The 21,124-nt window shown below is 42.7% G+C and overlaps 2 protein-coding genes across 13 annotated transcripts in view; one reads left to right on the top strand and one right to left on the bottom strand.

Annotated features, from left to right (window-relative positions):
• LOC126559328 (complexin) overlaps nucleotides 1-21,124 on the bottom strand; it is a 553,464-nt gene that overhangs the window by 475,636 nt on the left and 56,704 nt on the right. For 8 of the 11 annotated variants that reach the window (XM_050215474.1, XM_050215473.1, XM_050215468.1 and 5 more), the window contains exon 2: nucleotides 10,739-10,905. In XM_050215474.1, the coding sequence (XP_050071431.1) occupies nucleotides 10,739-10,905 (167 nt within the window). Of the gene's footprint in view, nucleotides 1-10,738; nucleotides 10,906-19,638; nucleotides 19,651-21,124 lie in introns of all 11 variants that reach the window. The other 3 variants (XM_050215466.1, XM_050215475.1, XM_050215471.1) reach the window with 2 other exon arrangements.
• Nucleotides 1-21,124, top strand: part of LOC126557182 (ATP-dependent RNA helicase SUV3 homolog, mitochondrial) — a 304,903-nt gene that overhangs the window by 197,228 nt on the left and 86,551 nt on the right. The window lies entirely within an intron of this gene.

Genomic DNA, 21,124 nt, shown 5'->3' on the forward strand with positions numbered 1-21,124 from the left:
CAGCGCACCGGTGAACCATTAATTCTAATTTTCATACAAACCGTGTACAACAAAACCGCTGCTCTAAACATTTGCACAACGCGAAACTTTCCATCGTTGGGAAAGCTTTCGCAGTTTTTTTTTTCTTTTCATCTACCTTATTTGTTGGCCACCTCCGTCCGGGTTTCTCTCTCCCTCTCTTTTTCTTTTGTACGGCTCACCGCGAGTTCAGTCATTAATCACAACGAACGTTGTCTTGACCGGTTGTGGAGCAAATGCGTCCAGAGAGATCGAGAAGGGGGAAAAAAGCGGCAGCAAATAGCACACAACGGGAACAATCACAGCCGAAATAGAGCGGACGACACGACAAATAGGAAATACACAGCAGGACAGCGGCATTATTAGCGTCTGCGGGAAATTCCGTCGTCCCAACGTCCGGAGTTTGCACAGCAAGGAAATGATGAACAGCGACATAAACTTTCAATTGAGCTATCAAAACCATTTATCTAACCTTCGTTTTCTGTGCTGCGTAAATGTTTGTTGGCGGAGCGAAAGGGAAGCTCCAGTAATCACGGAAAAGCTCCCGCGAGAGTAGTCGACAGAAGTTTTGAGAAAGTTTAGATAAACCCACACCGTAGATTAGAAAGCGGAAGGAAAGTTTACCATTTTATTATTATGCCGATAGTTGTTTCAGAAATTATTTTCTGGAAGCTTTTATGTATCGATGGAGACTTATACTCATGTTGCTCATAAAAAAATAAAAATGTTCCATAGAAACTTGCAAACAAAAAATGCCTCTATTACAAAGGTACAATAAAGCAACGGCTTCAATTCAAGCAACATTGCTCCCCAAAATATACCTTGAAAAGCATTAAACTTGCGGCCCAAAAACATAAAAAAGGAGAAAAATTGCTGCCCTAGATAATTTCTACGCTCGATTGGCAATAAAATTTCATCCGATCTTGTCGAAGGAAGAACACCACACCAAGCTGCAAATTGATGCGTCCTATCGAGCAAGAACGAATACACCAAAAAAAAAAAAACAACCACGGTACAAATTTTCTCTCTACCTTGCTGCTGCTGCTCTGATCCTCGTTCGCGTTGAAGCAAGCTAAATTATTCTCATTTTAACGCCATCGTCAAAAAAGCCGGCGTCATGTTCGATTACATCTGATTATTCGCTTCAATTTGCACTTTCATCTGCAACAGACAGTTTGTCCTCCATTTTTTGTCTGCACATTGTTAATGTTGGCTTTAAAGTAAAGTTTTTCTTGGAGAGCGAGAGAGAGAGACAGAGAGCGTATTGAAAAATTAGGTAAAATGTTGCCTTTTTGCGTAAAGTAAGTTGTTTCAGGTTAGAAGTATCGAAAATACCATGGTTGGCGTTTTTTAAAGGTGCAAAATCATTTATAACGTTCATCAGAGCTTTAACCTTTCAAATCAAGCACCGTCAGGTTGTGTTTGAGTTTGCTCAACTATTCCGGGTGGAGTTGCAAAAAATATGAAAAATACAAAGCACATAGCACAAGCTACGAAATCTTCAGCGTGGGTGTTTTGGGACAGGTTAACGAAAAGAAACGCGTTGCCTTGCACTGCTCCTTGAATGACGTGTTTAGCTGGGGACGCTTACAAACTCCATTGTGATGCTTGGTATGATGGTGGTAGATTTTGGGGTGCTTGTTGTGGGTCCCAGGCACAGAAGCCCAGAAGGGGTTAGAAAATTTAATTTACGTACGGTTTTATTTTTTGTGGGTTCATACGTTTCCGTACTTCACTGCGAGTGGTTTCTCTTTTTTCTTACGTTGTGCAGTTTTCTTGGAGCGAAAGCTCCTTAAAAAATCTTACACATTTCGTACACATTTTTGTTTCTTTTTTTGCCTTGTATACCAATCCCCAATCCCTAAACAAACCCTTTGATTTGACAGCTTGCTGTGCGCCTAAATTAAGTTGATTCACGTTGAAGTGCGACGGAACTGACGGAACGATCGAGCAAATCATATTTTTCACTTTAAAGTGACTAAAATATTCAACAGAATGCAATCAGAATGCCATTTCCATTTCTCCAAAATTTGACTTTCTATAGATCAATGTTTTACAAAATGAAACTAAAACGAAAAAATATGAGCTAGTTATTTACGATTTTCACAATTTGGTATGCAGCAAAAAAGTTTGATGAACTGCCTGTTAGTAATGCGCTCGTATGAAACGTTTCAATCCCGCTGGGAAGAGACCGCGGTGATACGATGCAATTACGAACCCGCAATGACCCAACGGGGTCATCCTTTCCGTGCTTTTCGTACTACCAACCGTGATAGTTGCATAGATAGCATAGTTGAGAGCTCGAGTTTACAACGTTCCTTCGCACCAACGATACTGAATAGCGCGTAAATTGTATTTTCACACACACACCCGGCATTGGTTGCGTTCGGCGGGTAAGGATGCATTTTCCTTCGGCATGTATGCCAATTTAGGATAAAATGTGCTGCCACTGTGTTTGACAGCCATCTTTGCCAGATAGGCCCCGGTGCCGGTAGCGCTAGATAGGCTCTATTGATTTAATTTAGTACTCGGTTTTGTGCATGAGCTCGCGATGGTTTGCATGCCGTAAATGGGGACCCATTTTGAAAGCGATCGGTGCGTCGTGATCTGTTGGATAGAATTTTCACGATACAACTAAACTCTGCTGGGGTTGTTTTTTTTTTGTGTGTGTGCTCACTATCGAACCGAGAAAGAGAGATGTGTTTTAGATAGCTTTACAAATTGGGATGTTGCTGATGCTGTTGAGTTGCTATGTAACATGTGTCGGGAGTCATTACCGTTAGCAGTGAATATTGAACAACCATGTATCGCAAGAGTTGGTAAAATGAATTCTAGTGGGATCGGTATTGTAAAATCAAAAACAATTTTTTGAAAAAGTTTTTGAATTTAATTCTTTGGAACTCGTAACAGAAATCGACTTAACAAAAATGCTACCAAAGGATGCTTATGTTTTCCACACGGTCATAAATAATGTCCACTAGCATGTACTATCCGATTGCTCGATTTAAATTGTTTTTTGAGTGTTATGTCTGCACCGAACATTACAGTATATGTGATGTAAAAGCGACAAAGAGAGAGAGAGAGAGAGAGAGAGAGAGAGAGAGAGAGAGAGAGAGAGAAAGAGATGGATGCCTGAATGAAAAGTCTACCGACCATTAAAAACATTCGTAATCCCCAATAACAGCTGCAACCAGGGAACGATGGTGTGTAATGCTTGTTAATGCCTGTTATTGATGATTGACATGATTCGTACAACTTTCGATGATACCGTCAACTCTATTTGAATCAGTTTTCCAGTGAACCAACAAATAACGCGCGCATTGCAAATGCAAAAAAAAAATTTAAGTACATTGAAAATTTGTAACAATATCTTTAACATCTCTTGAGCAAAGAACGCATAACTTGAGCATAGAACCACCATTTTGTGGATTTATTATAATATAATCTTTGAGCTTTAAAGCTTAATTTCTGGGGTTGTTTTGATGGTCCCTAGATCGGATTACGAAAATTTAGTACGAATTCCACCCCCATTCTCTTTCCCCCATACACTTTTGCCTCGCGCACCGGCGACAACCAATTTGAGAAAATCCCTCGAAAAACCTTCGTAAGTAATCTGGTTCCAACAATTATCAACCTTATAAGGGTTTCCGCGAACGAAACCCAACAGTCCCTCGCCGGTTACACAGTTACCTTCCCATCTGGAAAATATCTCATCCCGACAGTCCTGTCAAACATCCGTACGCGAATGTGCCTGCTAGCCATTGTTGGTAACTTTAGCTCCGCTGTAACCCCTCGGAGGGGTACACAAATATTTTCCCAAATAATCTGCACTTTCCCTCTTCCAACCAGACTCACACACACACACATACCGACACAACAATCTGTCAGACAGTGAAGGGTCGCGAAATTCGAGAAAAAGCTTCAATTCGCTTTGACGAAATGCAAAAAGCAAAAAAAGAGAAACAATTCCGCCACAAGGGACTCATTTGCACACTTGCTTCTTTGTTCTCGCAAAGGATTCCATGTTGTTTCCTGTTCTGACACTCCCTGGTGGTACAGTTCTTGATGCCCTCCCCTCCCCCCTCCCGTCCTCCACCAAGCCTCACAAGCAGTACCACTTCATCTGGCTTCTCAAGTGAGTGATAAAACCTTTTCTGATTTAATTTCAAACTCACCCCGTGCACGAAAGGGTACGAAGGGTCGTCGTAAAATAGAAATCCTTCAAAATCATTATCATCATCTAAGACCGCCAAAATTTGGGTAACTGCCAAGGGTTATTTTGTGGTCGAAAGGATCGTGTAGAAGCTGTTCGAAGACTAAAACATTGTTGCCAGGAAAACGCTTTACATAGACTTATCGGATAGCGATAGTGAAAATCTCGAAAATTTCTGCAAAGCAAATTGTAGCGTTTGCACACGGCGCAAGTTGTGCTTCTATCGATTCCCAATGGAAACGGAAATTGTCAATCTTTAATCGATAAACTTCTACGGCTTTTCTCGCAACGATAATTCGAATAACAATATTCAACAACAACTCGTACGAAAAGGCACACAATATGGCGCTCCTGCAGGAGAACGAAGTTGTGTGGCTGTTTGCATAGTTTCAGGCGGAAATCTATAAAGTGCATGCGATTTTGAAAAGTAAATATTTGTTAGCTGTATAAATGCTTCCCGGTAGCACAGCTACACACACACACACGCTCTCCCTCGGCTCTGCTGCACATCAACTGTTTTGGTAAATTCTTTCTGATCGGATTAAAGCGTGCCGGAGAGAAGCATCCAAACGAGTAAGGGACCGAACCGTCCCACCCGAGAGAGTAGGACCGTTTGATGTGGCTGCAGGTTTTATGATCGAATATTTCGATTAGTTTGTTTGCAATGATGGTAACGGGTCCGTTCCGTTCATTCGTCCAACAGTTCCACCACCGTGTGTGCTGCATTACGTCCCCGAGGGATTGTAAATTTAATTCCATTTGCATACCATGCTACGCATCGATGATTGGGTATGCCGATCGGTTGTACACATACAAACACACTTCTACGACCTCCTTCCGGGAAATTCTCTAGAAGTTCGTGCTGCCGTTACCTCAGTGAGGAGGTTCGATGGTGGTTGAAACGTTCTCACAGCTATCGAACCTGTCCGTCCCTGGACTAAGACTTACAGAGAAACGGGTCGAGGGACAAACGGGCGGTTGTTAGGTACCTTTTGTGGTCCTACAGACTTACTGAAGCTTAGTTCTTTAGTACAATCACCTCGGGCATCGCCAAACAAATTCATATGCTAGAGGTTACCGATACAGATCGATCATTTCTTTTGATGTTTTCTTGGAAAACTTTCTACAATGTTGTTGAGGTTTAATTTATAGATCCTATTCTCGGCTAAGTTTTCCCATGATAACACAGTTTTGTTTGCTTTTGCAAAAGAACTAGCAACCTTCACGAGTGGAGAGGATGGAGAGAGAGAGAGAGAGAGAGAGGGAGAAAGATAAATTTAACCTAAAAAAAAGCGAATATAAACAATGTAGAGTTTTGAAAGCTTCTCAATGAGTTCCGTTTGACGGAGAAGGATGAGTGGAATGTATGCCCTCCAACTGACCTTTTCAGAAACGAGAAGATTATTGAGTAAAACATAAGGACTTCTTAAACAAAAAAAAGCCTCAAAGTATATTTGAGATATTCCAAAAGCCACTCTTTTCTCCAGACCTACAACATAACGATAATCATCGATCGATCGTACACAGAAAGTGCGTACACTGCACACTGTTGTGGTTTTGTTGTGTGAGCGCAACCAATGCAAACGAAAAATAATAAGCTTGGTGACCTGTGGGGGATCTATCCTGCGGGCAAACTAGGGTTCGCGTAGCAGAAAACGGAACCAGGCGGTGGCCGTTATTTGAGCATTTGTTACGAAACGATAGCAAATCTACGATTATTTTCGTTACGTGATTTGATTAGGAACTTTGGCTTTCGAGAAATGGCCGAGAATGTATGGATCGCTCGCTGGTATGGTGCTATCACGTCAGCACGCAAAGCGGATGACCATATGGCGAGAGACGTCCGGCGTTAGACCATTGTCGCCGTCGCCGTTGTTGGGTAGTGTTGCCGGTGCTGAAGCAGGGTAATGTTTTGTCATTAATTTTTACAACCACAGCGTAAGAAGGAAACGAAAATACGCCAGCCTACGTGAGTGTGTGTGTATGTTCGAGTGACCGAGCAAAGGTCACAAGAAAACGGAAACAAACAGCAGTAATAGTAGTGAGTTTTGGTGAAGGTTGTACAGTAGGTGGTATCAGAAGACGCAGGAATGCTCCAGGCATTTACCATCCCTGTCACAGTGGATATCATTGAACGGAGATCACCGAAAGCCCTTGAGCCATAAATAAGTGTCTACTAGTGGAGTACACCTGGGACCTGGACGCATTGGATAAGATTTTATTAAATGCTTCAAGAGCTCGAGAGTTACCGAATCGGTGAGCTGGAAAATGGAATGAAACTTGTTCACAACTCACAGAGCGATGGAGAGAGGGAAAACAAGGCAGATTATGCTGCCATACTTATCGATAGTAGGATGACCACAGTACCCTTGAGGAACCATCAGATCTGGCGAAGGACGACGGCAGGCAATATCTTACCAGCATCCAAAAGGGCATTCACCACTCGCTTCGGTAAGCAATGGAGCGTTAAGCAAAACGAGCAGTTTCCGGCAGATAAACTTTACTCGCCTTTCTCGGGAAAAACGTTCGACGAAATGGTTTCAGTGACCGGACTGGTCCAGGGACGTGGCACGACAACTAAAACGGTAAGTAGGTGTAAAATTTTACAGTACATCACCCCATCAGCACAATCAGCAGTCGGATGCATCCAGCAGCCCAATGCACCACAAGTGATGGCGCTCTAATCTGTTCCATCCCTTCGACTTTGCTCGGTTGGTCGAGCTTACGTGCGATGGTCAGTTGCTAGCTTAGGGCTGCTTTTGTTTCGAGTTTGCTGCCATGCTGCCTTGTTTGTCGTTGGCGATGCCGGTGAAACCTAGCAGCTCACCGAAACACGCAAAATGTTGGTGTTTTGGGTGGCGGTTCCACAAAGCTGCTTACAAAATTTTACACTCTGCGTTGGGTCCGGGTCACCGTTGGGAGTGGAAATATAGAAGTGCATACCGTTTGGAGGGAAAATTTGTTCCGTACAGTACTGGAAGCACGGAATGAGTAACTAATTGTGAACAGTGCACAGCAAAGTAAGCTAGGTTAAAGCAACTTTCACAATGTAAAGTAAAAATAAAATCCTCTGTAGTGGACTATATTTTTATTCGGGTATTTCAAGTGAAGGAAAGGAATAGTACTCTACTCCAAGCTTCACCAACGTTACACTCACGGTGTGGAAAGAAAGAAACACGAATTGTTTTAAGGTTTTAAAGCCATAATAAGCTTTACGATCGGTTAAGAGCGCCTGCAAGTTATGCAACGTGGCACCGCTGCGGCACATTCGGCTTACGTGGTTAAGGGTTTTGTCACGCTCGTTTGCAGCCATTAGTCATTAGAATTTGCATTATTTAAACGTGCCAACGGATGCACGAAACCAGCGGAACCCTTTTCTTCCCGGTGCCAGTCTTTCGTGCTGGTGTGGGGTGATGCGTGATGTTTTGACAAGCGCCATCGCGACAGCCCAAACCGAGCGCTGGGAGGGTTTTTTTTCCTTTCAGCAAAAATAGTGTTTATTTTCGTTTGCCACCAAAGGGGTCGATAGAACCGTCTGTATTCAAGCGTTATTTTAAGCTAATGAGTATGTTGTCAAAGCCCTTCCTTGCATACAGAAATTATAGCAAGAATCCGCTTCGAAGCGGATGTGGTGTGACGTCTTGTGCAAATGATTTCATCCTTATCAAGCCCTTAACCATCAACACCACACACCAGACATACACCTTTAAACACTATACGCAGAGTAAGGGCATACGAAGATTGACGTTGATAAGGCAGCGTAGGTATACGGTACGAAAGCACGCAATTTTCAACACGCAGCCTAATCAAGTGGACCAAGGCTGGTGCGATGCTTATCGAACGTTAGCACCGTTTTTCCTGTGGCCCGATGGGGGAAAAAATGGTTTGAGGTAGAAAATACACACTTTACCTTATTTTCTAAACCGGTTTAGTACAGAAAAGTTTTGTCGATAGTTTTGCAGTAAGCTATAATTTTGAACGCCAACCCCACTGGGAAAACCTTCAATTATAAACGGAATCAATAAGCGACCGGTAAGGCTTGTTAGTTTGAGTTTCAGAAATAGCTCTCGAAACACCGAATGACAACAAACGTTGGCGATTGAAAAGTTAATAAATTCAACACAAGATTCGAAGCTTTCTTGGCAAGTTCGACTCGTGTAGGAACGAGAAGAAAACAACTCGAGAACTTGGACCTTGCCGTATCCATCTTACATTTCTTAGTCCCTCTGCTGTACAGGCGTGGCGTGTACAGATGGCCACCAGCCCACCCGTCAACGTTTGCAAGACTTTTATGCTAAATTAATGTTAGTGAAACTTTTTAATTGCATGTAAATAAAGTGTGTACAGCGATAAAACGAAAAGACCCGGCACGCCTTCCGCCATCTTTGCCACCGTTCCGGTCTGGTCGTGGTTTTTTTTTTGCGTGCTTTAGAGTTGTGTGCCTATGTGTGTGTGTGTGTGGTTTATTTACTTTTTACAGTGGCACTCCTAACGATGCAAAGGGCAATGTAAAGAAGTAGGAGCTTCATCTTTGTGCAAATGAGTTGCACAGGAGGTCAACAAGCGGATAAAAAGTATGCACAAGGCAAGTAAACACGAGGAAAAAAAAACCGTACCGTATTCCAAATGATGCCATTCTTTCTTAAGGGAACGAAAAATAAAACAAACCACCCGAGAAGTATCAACCCGACTCACTGCTGGACACAAAAGACGCACAAAAAGAATTATGCCGGATTTCTGCTTCTTTGGCAGACTTTTGCAGCAACAAGAAAGGGAAAAGAGAAATAAAAGCATTTCTTTTCGCAGCAGGTTATAAGTAAGTTTGCGAAGTGAATATGCCGGCCGCGGAAGGGATCCGTGTAGTGGATCAGCATTTTTCTTGTAAGCTATTTCGTTATAGAGTCTTTAGAGTTGGGGTCGGTGTAAAAAGAAGTGAATATTTTGAGTCCCACTTGGCATGGGAAGAAGTGATAGAATCAAAATGGGAAAAGAAAAATAAAACGAATTTTTACCAGCTTGTTTTATGCTTTCCTTTAATTGTGCACGTTCGAAGCGAAGAAGGGACCAAAAAATCAGAAAGCAAATCAATATACTGCTGACACTAGCATGAAACGAGCAAGAGAAAAAACAGACAAAAAAGCATCCTTCGTTAGCGTAAAGTTATTGGCCACCGACGTCCATTAAAAAGCCTGTGAAAAATGGCACCGTAAGGTTGAGGCGTTTAAATATTAGTTTTATCTTTTGTGATTTTTGCTAACGTAGTATTTGCGCGTTTCTAAGGTTTTGTACAATTTCAGGATTCGTGTAAGGCACTTCAGTGTGCTTATTTGTGCGAAGTAACGCTTTCATAATTTTTATCTCTTTCAGAACCTAGAGAAACCCTAGAATAAAGTTTAACAGCAGCTTGTCGTTTTTTTTTTATGACCGTTCTTAGTGAGTTGCCACGTATAGTTCGTATTATGTTTTCCCAATTAGGTAAACGCGGCCATGATTTCTTCATACCTTACAGTGGTAGTAAAAACAATAAAAGAAAAAGTAAAACTCCTCCTAAAAACTAGGACACGTTGAGAATAGTCTAGTATTTCTTTCAGCTTTACCATCTGGCTGATTATAAAGCTGCCAGTGACCTAGATGGCCTGACGTGGGAATTGCTTTGGAGTAATTAACTGTTCCTACCTCGAGTGTGCCTCGAACGTACACGCACCATGTTTGTGTATGTGTGTGTGTGTGTTCCCAAGTGTAGGTGTGCTTGGGAGCAGCTAACCATTTGAATAATTATTCTGCCAAGCGCTAGCAAAGTTTTATTAGTTTATGGTGTAAAAGTTGTACCTTGAGTTAATGGAGAACATTGTACTTGGAGGTGGATGAGTGAACAAGAAAAGATTTTTTTCTCTTAGTTTGGAAAACAAAACTAGCTGCACCCGAAAGAAACTTTTTTTTGCATAATTTAACGTTAAATCGATTTGGTACACGGTGGGAGTCGAAAGCGAAATTTAATGATGTTGCTTTACGAAAGTAATCACGTGTGTGTTTGTGATTAATTTACTATAAAGTACTGTTTAAAACTTAGTATGAAAATGTTTTAATTCATTCTTTATATATTTAGCTGAAAATTGTCCTCTTATACGAGAACATTCAAACTTCTCTTCAAAATGTTTCTTCAGTGACACTTTTTCAATCATTCTCTAGCTTATAGGGTAATTTAGCCATGGATTGACAGCCCGTGCTTAAATCAATAAACCCTCTTTACGCCCTCTTATTTGCTAGGGACTCTTTAACAAATTGTAATGCTATCAGGACGACCGTCCCATAGGGATGAATAACACCCGAGCATAAAAAAAAAGTCACGAGGGTGATGATGAATAACATAAAGATTTACTTCGATATTGATTACTGAAAAGTCACAAACAGGGGCTGAACGGTACTCCCTTCGCCCGTTCCCCGTTGCCGAAGCAATCCAAATCATTCAATAGGGGCCTGTGAGTGGGTGTGCGTGCGTGTACTTACTTTGTCTCGGATTTCCTGTCGCATCTTCTCCCGCTCCTCCTCCATCTTGCGGTGCTTCTCCTTGCGTCGTTCCTCGGCCTCACGGATCGCCTCCTGGCGTTCGCGCTCTGCCTCCTCTTCCTTCTCTTTGTCGTTCTCATCGTCGCCTCCGTCACCTCCAACAGCGCCTGCAAGTTATAGCACACATTACAAGGGGGAATAACATATGGAAGCGCATCGGCTTGCGCGGGGGCCCCAGCGTTTTCTCAGCACGTTGTTTTTGTTTCTGAGGGCACTTTTTTTTTTTCTTTTGCTTTCTTAATTGCTTCGTCTCGTGGCCTTAGATTTTGCATAAGGTCGATCAATAAGAAAGAAGGCACACGAATATGGGCGAAAAATCGATAACCGCTTCGGGAGCTTCAACTGTTTAGACTGTGTATGTGTGTAATCGATTGCATGTGTGATATGGAGCACACCGGATGTACGTACGACGAGCCGGAGACGGGAGACGTGATCTAATTTTACAACCACCCAGCGGGACACCGACGGCTTTGCCGTTTTCTTCGGCTAACAACGAGCGGAAAAAGGAGTGGTGGAAAAGTGCGTGCTACCCGAAATACTCGAAACACTTCTAAGTTAATTATTTAAATGGAAGAATCCTGTCAGGCTTGTTACCATTTCCCGCTGGGTTGTCCCCTTTAGCTGACAGCGGGAGACGATTGTCGCTGGCACGTTTTCCGCTACTAGTTAGCGCACAAGTCGGGACGGGACCAGACCGTTTCGGAGCGGCTACTCGTGGAGGACGCAGTGAAAGTGAATAATTCAATTACCCCTGCAGGGAGGTAAACCATCACGTGGCACCATACGAGGCGCCGAGACCAGGGAAGCTAAAGGACGGCAAACAGGGGGTGGAATTTGGTTCTTACTTGCGCTTACATTTTTCACACCTTCAAGTGTCTCGAAAATCCTGCGAATCATTGCGCCGTGCGGTGAAACAACAATCGCAACTTCAACGGGGACATGAGCTGTGGAATTTGCTATTTTCACTAAGAGGTCCGTTTCTTTTTCCTTTCTCCAGCAAATGTTTTTTTTGTTGGTTTTTTGTTCACCTATCTCTACCTAGAAGGGAAACAGGTTGCTATCCCTTTAGCAACAGGAATAGCAACGATATGATAAGGAAATTTGATAAAATATTTTGGTTTCATTACACCGGACGCTGCGAACCGGAAAGTAGCAGGAAATGAAGTGAGGTTCGTTTTTTTTTCTCTTCAAAGAAAGCGAAATCCAAAAAAGCGGTATTGAAAATTGAGTTACAGTACGTAGTGGCCGGTACGAACCGCTAGCTTGGTCATTTTGTTGACAGTTGAGACAGGTGAACCATCAAAGCATGTCCCTGTCTTTGGGCAAGAATACTCAGTTAAAGGTAAGGTCTCCTGCTCGACCGTTCGCTCGCATCGGGTACAACATCGAGCCATCTTAAAAGCTTTTCATAAGTCAATTTGCGGAAGCCGGTTTGTCCCCCTCCCCTGAGGAAAATGAGTCAGACCGGCGACTGAGAACTACGAGGTGGGACAGTATCGGAAAAGGAAGAACGCCCCAGCCGGCCAGAGTGTAGTTCTCCATTACCGACTTACCTAATTACGGTGAGATGAAATATTAATGAAAAATTTACTCCGCAATTAAGAGTGTACACGCGTTGCCCTCTCGTTGCGGCCAAGGTGTGCCCACCGAGCTCCTGCCGGGGTCTAACTTTTGCGGCTCACCAACACCGAGCGGTACAAACTCTGGTCATCGTGCCAGGGGCATTCCTGTAGGACCGTATTCAACGGTACCATTAGAGCGAGACAGCCGTTGCATATTTAATGCCGTAAATGGCTAGTACGTCCAAATGGGCTGTTTGGAAGGGAAATGGTTTTGTTTCCTTTACACCCGACAACTGTAGCAAGAAACCGTCAGGCCGGATGATACTACCGTGTCACCGTACCGGCACGAACAGTGTGCATGTTTATCACGTAAAACGTCCAGTCACATTCCGAATGTGACAGTTGATACGGGGATAGTGGCCGTGATCCCGGGAAGCTTTTACCTTTGTGCGCTTTACGTACGATGCTCGGGATTAGTTCATTAGCGGAAGAGTATTGGAAGTGGATTATCTTCGAGTTTCTCTTCTCGACGCAGATTGCGCGCAAAACCTTTGCAAGGGACGTTTCTTGTTCGTGTGTGGCTGACAAATCGGTCAAATCTTCGCAAGCCGGACAATACGGTCGGGGTTGTGGAAGCAAAAATCAAAACCTACCGAGCTGAGCCCATCAATCTCGGAGATTGTCGATCAATCAAAATGCTACCGGCATCGTAACGGAAGAGTTGATGCGGATGAACCAACCGACAAATGGATGCCGGTTGTGCCGAGAACAGAGCTGATGAAGTGTGCCATTAAGAACTGGCAAGTTGAGTTTTTTTTTTTTAGATCGGGAAGAAAATCTCGGCGTAGGTAAGGCAACATTGATCTCACATCGATTTCGGCTATGCTGCAGCATGCGATGTAAGCTTCGCTGTAACGGACGAGTGATTTATTTCATCGATTTGATCTTAAATCACATCAGTAGAAGAGTCCCAGCTGGAGGCTGTGTGCGTGTGCTAAGTCGATAACGTGCTTCTTGTTTGCGTTGCTTTGTTTCAAAACGTTTCAAATGGACTAGGGCTAGGGCAAAAAGTTAGCAAGCGTCACATCGTAATGACCATCGTGGGCCACCATCAACAGCTCTACATTGACGATCGATGGCATGCATGGGAGTCGTTACGGGGTTGTAGGGTGAATGCTGGTGAACCCAGAATAAGCGTGGGATCTGTTTAGAGGTCCCCTCATACCCACTAACGCACCAAAAAACATTGACAGCTTCAAAACTGATGCCTGTTTCCAGCGTAATAGCCATTGAGAGATTGTGAAATGGAGCCATTGGGGAGACTGTTTCACACATCAATATTGTTGCGGCAATTTTTCGTTCTACCTCACAAGGATTCCAGAGTTTGAAAAAGAGAAACATGCACGCATCAGTGCGAACGGTTATGATACAGCGGTCTGGCCTGAAGCATGAAAAAGGTGTCCTCAGAGAGACATAATCGAAGCTAGACATGTAGTCATGCTTTCTGCTTATTTAAAAGAAAGCTAACCATAATCCCGACAAGCCAAGTCAGTCGTTGCTTGCTGGTGTGTGCTACGTGTCACGATATTCTTACATTGGTTGCAAAACCGGTAATTGAATCTGTCATACCGTTCACGGCCTGTCACAACGCTGCCCATAATGCCAATCACTGTCCCGGTGGCAACAACACAACTTGGGTATTTTTTTATGGTCGTTCTCTAGCTGCTTTCTATAATAATCGTTATTATCGTTTCGATTATGACATTTGGGCTGGTGCGATGTGAGGTTTGCTGCTGTCGTCGGGACGCGCGTACAGCTTCATATATCCTGCCGTAAGCCACACTAACGCAAACGCAAGTATACCTCACTACATCATTGTTCCTGTTTGCGCGCTTCGAACGGGGGGACCACCCGAGTACGGTGGTCGATTTCGAAAGATCATTTTTCTCCCTGTCCGTGTTACGTGGTGCGGAAGCAATTCAAGGCACACACACGACGACGAAGAAAAAAAAGCAGAATGGTGAGTGAGCTTTCGATTTTCTTGCGAACATATCGTTTGAACAAGAAACAACGGGAACAACAACAAGGCCAAACAAAATACATCAATTTTCCCGACATTGCCTCGTCCCGCATGAGGGGAAAGGCGTTTGCTTGTGTCGCGTGGCTCGTACTAAGTTGCACCAATCGGTAGGGCGACGGCTTTTGGTACGGGAAGCGTCTCTGCCTCTGTCACGTTGACGTATCGCGTTCGTTCACACATCCTTCACGCTGGGATATGCTCTACCGACCATCGGCCATGTGTCGCCGCCATTGTCAGCCCATTATTTTATCGTTTCGAAATTGATTTTCCTTCCCGTTTTCGACATGGCGTCCGCTGGTGGAAGCCTCTTCTTGCTGGAAGCCATCGTCACCGATCGAAAGATTGAGTGTATGTGCGGCTAGTGTGGTGTTTCGGTGTAATTTCTACTTCCCAGTAAAATATCAAATCAGGTCAGGCAAGTTTTTTGCTAGATAATATTGAGGTGGCCATGGTAATCGTGCTCGCTGCTTAGTGCATTAGATTATTGATCTGTGACGTTTTGAATCCATCCCCAAATGGGGTTATATCATTGTTTTCCAATTATCGCCGATTGTACGATATGTATGACTTCTGCCGGTATCGATCGAATATAGCTCACCATCACCATCATCATCATCGTCATCTGCAATTTCTATTCGCACACTCGTACACATACCAGCCGATCGCTAATTGAAGCGAACGAGAGTCAAAGAGCGTTGATTTGCTGTTATGATGATTGAATATTGATTTGTCCCATTGAACAACCGCAAGGCTAAACCAGTGCATGTGGCACACGCAAAAATGAATATTAACATCTATCGCTTTCGTTCCTTCGCTTCGCGACAACCACGTACAATACTGTACGATGAAAACGCACGCTAGAAAAAGCTACGCTTTAGAACGTTTTTTTTATTTCAGTGAAACGAATTTATTGAAGCAAAAAAAAAATTAATTAACTAAACTAATTATCGGTTGAGGTTTTTGTCTTCCTCGTCTTTTAATTTGCGTCATTTGTCACTATCCTGGAGTGTAGTGATAGATGCAAAAGAAAAAAGCGGATGATAAATTATTCATCCATGAAAATGCATGCGGAAATTCGAGACCAGCTGCCGGTTGTTCCTTTGTTTCCTTTCATTTGTGGCATTAGAAACGAATTACCCTTATTTGCACTGGGTAAGTAATGACATTTCGAGCAGTGGTGTATGTCCTTTTTGCTAGTTCGATGCTCGAAATAAATGCATCAATAAACATGCGGGTCGGTAGGGTCAAGCTTTTAGCTAGATTAAAGAAACTTGTGGTTGGATCTCCGTTCAGTTTCGCTCACTGATAACTATACCACAAAAACCACACGCGCACAAACTTAATTTTTGGTCAATATCAAACACACAGGCTAACGCTCGCTAGCTGTTTTAAATGCAGCTGATTAAGGATCGATGTAGCCGATTTAGGGATGGACACCCCCTAACGTTGGGGTATGGATTCCTCAGAAAAACTTCACCTCGGGGAGAAACAGGGAAGAAGATTAAAACCCTCTCGTTCTCTTGGTTACAGTGAACCGAATTAACGTTACCATTCCTGGGCACATTCTTTGGATATCTTAAAAGGGATTTCTTTTTCCCCGGTTTGCTGAAAGCTGAATGAAAGGATGTTCGTTCCTCCTGTCCTTCTCGTTCTCTTCGCATTCAGTAACATGAAATATTCATTAAGTTTGTACGATAGTCCAAGAAGCGTATCGGAAAACGTTTTACTTGATTACATGTAGCAAAATCCGAGTTTTGTTCTCCATCTTGCCACCCAAAAGTGTGTGTGTGTGTGCGTGTTTGAAGTGGTGTGATATTTGCATCAGTTTGAAAGGATCCTATTTCAAATGGTATCGTATCATCACCACGAGAAGTATGCGCCAGTGTTAAATCAGACCGGCAGGAAATTACACAATGAAGAACGTCAGTGCTGTCCTGTGGGCAAGCTTAAACATTTAGCTGACCACACACCGGAGGGCCATTGTTGCTTAAGCAGTGGTTGTAAGACTCGTTGGTACTCTCTTCCCACCTCGAAAGATGCTGGAGAACATTCATATATATTCATCGAGTAGCTTCAGCAAGGATGTTTCTTGCGCCCGGCCCTTGTCAGCGATCAGGGCGTAATGGTTTGGTTGTTTTCGATTGTTGTTTCTTATCTGGGTTCCCTCCTTATAATATGCTCGTCCCATAGGGGTTGACATTCTGTTGACCCGGCGCAGGGTAGACTCATTCTATTAGTCGATCATCCCTCCGGGACACACATTGCTGCATCTTTGGAGATAATACAAAGCGAACATTACGTACGGTACGGTGATAGGATGCGATTCAGTGTTGAAGAATTAATGGAGAATCTGTCCTGATAAGATTAGAGCGCTCCTGGGGGGCGGTAAGCTTACTAGCTCCGAAACGGTTGCAAATTTTCTTCCGAGTGTGAGGGTATACGCACATCCTTTTGTGACCAGGACGCAGTATAGTTTGTACAGTAATCGGGTAAGGTTTCTGCTGCCCGTATGTCACAATTTGGGAAAAGGAAAATGAGCCAAGCTCGTTCGGATGGAAGGCAATTCAGAAGAAGAAATATGGGCGTGCTTGTCGCCACGGGACACTGGGTTGGAACGATTATCACCGTACACACACACAGCCCCAGCCAAGGTTCGGCACTCGAGCAGGGTGAATAAGCGAAAGGTTGAAATTCAAGGGCTAATAAAAGTAATTAAAAATTAATTATTAGCATTAAAGTGAGCAGCTAAACACTTTCACCCGGAAAATGGTAACGTGCAACGTCCGAGTCACGGTATCGCCGTTTTGCTTCGTCAGCAGTACGACGGTGAAGCGATTTTCTAGGCGTGCGATAGTGAAGTAATGGCTTGTTCGCCTTGTCGATGAAAAGCCAGATGTTGGCAAATAATTTATCATCCAGCAAAAACCAATCTACACGCTGCAGCTTTTGTGATATCAAATTTTGCACCCCACCCCGGGGCAGGCCAAATTCATTTCAGAGGTTTAGTTCTGTTCCGATGCTGTTGGTCGAGCAAGTTTTCCTTGCGCTATATCAACCGTGTGCTGCTCACTGGATGCACACTTGCTGTTACGACGTGCTTGAAAAACTTTGTTATGCACAAAAAAAAATGCCTGCTGTACGGTAGAAAATGTTACTCAAAACTCAATTAAGCGAAGCACAACGGTTTTCTTGCATACATGAGGAGAAAGCAAAATTTTACCACACGCACGTAGAAGGAGTTTGCAAAAACCGAGCTTGACAATGTATTGGGTACGATTTAATTAAGTTTCCGGGTGCACAAAAGTGGTTACCGAACAGTAACAGTGTATTGAACGAAAATTCGATCGGTTAGTTTATCGAGCATCTTTTTCCAGCAGGAAAATGTTATATTGTGAGTGAAAAAAATTTTGGCTAAAAATTTAAGATGAATTTCTCGGTGAAACAGACTGATCGGATTATTATTTCTGTTCAATGAAAACATTCATCAAATGAGTGAGGAAAATATACCTTAAGCTTTCCTTAGCACAAATATTTTCACGATACCTTATTTTGCGAAAACATTTCAAGGGAAACATTGCCATCGGAATGTAGCACATCGCCCTTTAAGCAACGATGAGGTTTCGCGTGGATTGGCAAGAGGTGTTTCTCCGAGTGAGCATGTGCGCAGCCACAATTCAATTAATCAAAATTGTATTAATTTCCCTATCAATTACGGCTAGGAGACTGTGACCAAATGATGCTTCCATCTGTCTGTTTCAAGGGACGTTCCCGAGCAGTACAAAGGTACGGGTTTTGTAAATGGTGCCAGTGAAAGAAGGAAATGATGCCAGTAACATTCATGGGGTGATAATATACGATGTGTGTCGTATATGCTTTCCAACGAAATGAAGAATAAAAAAAAAACGCTCAACCACCGAAAGGACATCCTTCAGCCATTCAACCATGTAAGAGGCAAACACATCGGCCTCTAGGCTGTTCCACACAGCAAATAATTGAATTCCGACCATTCCGCTGAAATTTATGCAATTTACCAAGTGGCATTTATTAACGAGCAAAAACTCCCTGATGTTCCATCGGTTCCGGAATGCATCATCATCCGCCCGGAAACTACTGGAAAGGCTCAAGTTTTTCCTAGCAGCTCCCAACCGGGCGTTCCGCAGCCGGATGTAGTGAGCTCAGGAATGACATTAAAAGTTCTTTAGTCAATAATCGAAAATAAAACGTCCCATTCGCTGAACGGCGTACCAACGTCATGTGAATGGCGACCATGTTTACCGTTCAATTCAACGCTCGGATGGGTTGATGAGAACCATTCGATGCCGGACGCGAATCGGGCAGGGGTTTTGGTATGTAAAAAGGGAAAAGGAGGATGAAGATGGAACGGTTCTACGGAGCAGAGGAGAAAAAAATGGCATTAATCAATTTCATTTCGTTCTCGTTTGAATAACAATTTGATTGCTCATCTCGCAAATACCGATGCGATGGCAAAATTCTCTTGGTGTCGAGATGGTATGTCGAACGTGCATATTCCACCGGCTATACCGCTGGTATGGTGCGTACAGAGGAAGTTTAGTGTGCGGAATGCGATCCTTCCAAATGGATTTGTATTACGCGCTAGAAGTCAAGAATGTAGCGCCAGATGAGGCAAAGACGTTACTTGCTGCCGAGCAGATACGCTTGAGCTTTCACATGAAAAATGATAGCAAGCAGGAAGCCATCTTGATAGGAACATTCGTCCTTTCGCGTCCGTTCGGAGTGATGGTCATTCGATTGTTGAACGATTTTCTTTTTCTTTACACGGTTACCGTACATTCTATTCCGAACACGTTCCAGTTTGCTCGAAGAAAATAAATCATTCGCTCTGCCCATTAATGGGTTTGTGTAGTGATCGTTTGGAACATGAACAACAACGAAAAAAAAAACCACACAGTCGTAAAAATGTTAATCGGTATCGATCGTCTAACAGCGTGTATGTAGGTTGGGTAGTGTTGCTGACGATGCAGTTAGCTAATTGGCTTCATTGATCCAAGAAAAACAGAAAGTAATACCGATGGAACGTGAGACCTGCGCCCCATCACGTAGCATGGAACTGGTTCAACGAGCAAATGTAATTATTGTACCGTTTTATGCTGAGGCCCGATTTCATTCGATCACCGTTGGTGGCCGGGATCGAAATGATTTCGAGGTGCAACACTTACCTCCAGCAGCTCCTAAACATAAGACATACAACAGAAAAGTTTTAAGCAAGGAAACGAAAACCAAGGGCAATTCAAAAAGAGGAAAGCAAAGGTTAAAAAACATACAACCAGAAGGATATAAATAATTAGCGTTTTTAAAGGAAAAATTATAAAAAAAAGTTAGTAAATCCATATAAAGGGGAACAAAATAAATCATAGTTTCATTTTAATTACCAAGGATAAGAAAATAAAACCACACATCAAAGAACAGTGAAATTAAAATCAGAGGATAATCGGAAACGGAAATAAGGAAAATAGAAGGGGAGAGAAAGAGAAGAGAAAAGTTCGTTAGTATTTGAAGAAAATTGTTTGTATAAGATGTTTAAGGATGATAGCGTAAAGAAGGAAGCGAACATGTTATGTGGAGTGTAAATATGTGCTGTAATAATAATCTGTGTACGTTATACTGCTTGCTAAATGTACTAAATGTTTCCGTAATGGTACACGATTCAAATAATGGTTCAAGTTCAAAGCAAAGATTGTTGTATTGTTTTGTAAGCAAAAAGCAACTATAACTGTTGGTAAATATTGTGTACAAAATATGACAGTAGGTCAAAGTGTTCACATCATGCGTCAGCATCGCTTGAAATGAAAAATGGTTAAAAAAAATTCAAACCATCCGCTTCGATGGAGACGCCTGGTGTGTCACCGAGACTGAATGCTGTGTGTGATTATTTATGTATAAGTATTTCGTTTTACTGATGTGAGGATGTCAGCTGAAACATGTAGGAAAGATTACTGTGTGATAAAGCGATAGAACGTAGAGGATGGATAGATAGATAGATAGATGCAGAAAGTAGTCGATAAACTGTAGAGAGCAAGCGATATTTTAGGGATGCAACTACATCTCGAAATCAAACCTTAGTAAAACGCAAACTTGTCTAATGAAACTAATAAAATAATCAATTTAAATACATATTTTGTACAACAGCAGCAACGTTGACGATGCATTAAGGTTTGTTTTTATGACTTGAGTGATACTACTAAATAATGACTTGATTTAAATTGCTCGTACAGCAGTCTTACCTGTTTACTACAGTATTATAACTATACTTTTACACAAAAATTAATGACTTAAAAATCACTCAAAACGTGCTATTTCAGCACAAGCATCAAGTTTGATAAATAGTATTGCTCTAAATGAAGAATTTACGCCACTTTAGCTATAATTACTTGATGAAGTTGTTTGCATCATAGAGCAAGCTGTAGAATAAAATGTAATGAGCGCCCAAACTGTGACACAACAACCTGTCCGGAATCTCTAGTTCAGCCAACTGTGTCACAATAGAAAATGACACCCGAAGAAATATTGCTGACAAAAGTGGGGTATGCAAATAATGCAAACGCCGCCACGCTTGCTGGTCATATATCACGACTGATTTTATGAAGGCGATCGCACCCTAAAACATAATGTTGGGCGTTGGTGTTAAGTAGAACCTGCACGTTA

This window comes from Anopheles maculipalpis, chromosome 2RL (assembly GCF_943734695.1).
Source record: "Anopheles maculipalpis chromosome 2RL, idAnoMacuDA_375_x, whole genome shotgun sequence".
NCBI lineage: Eukaryota > Metazoa > Arthropoda > Insecta > Diptera > Culicidae > Anopheles > Anopheles maculipalpis.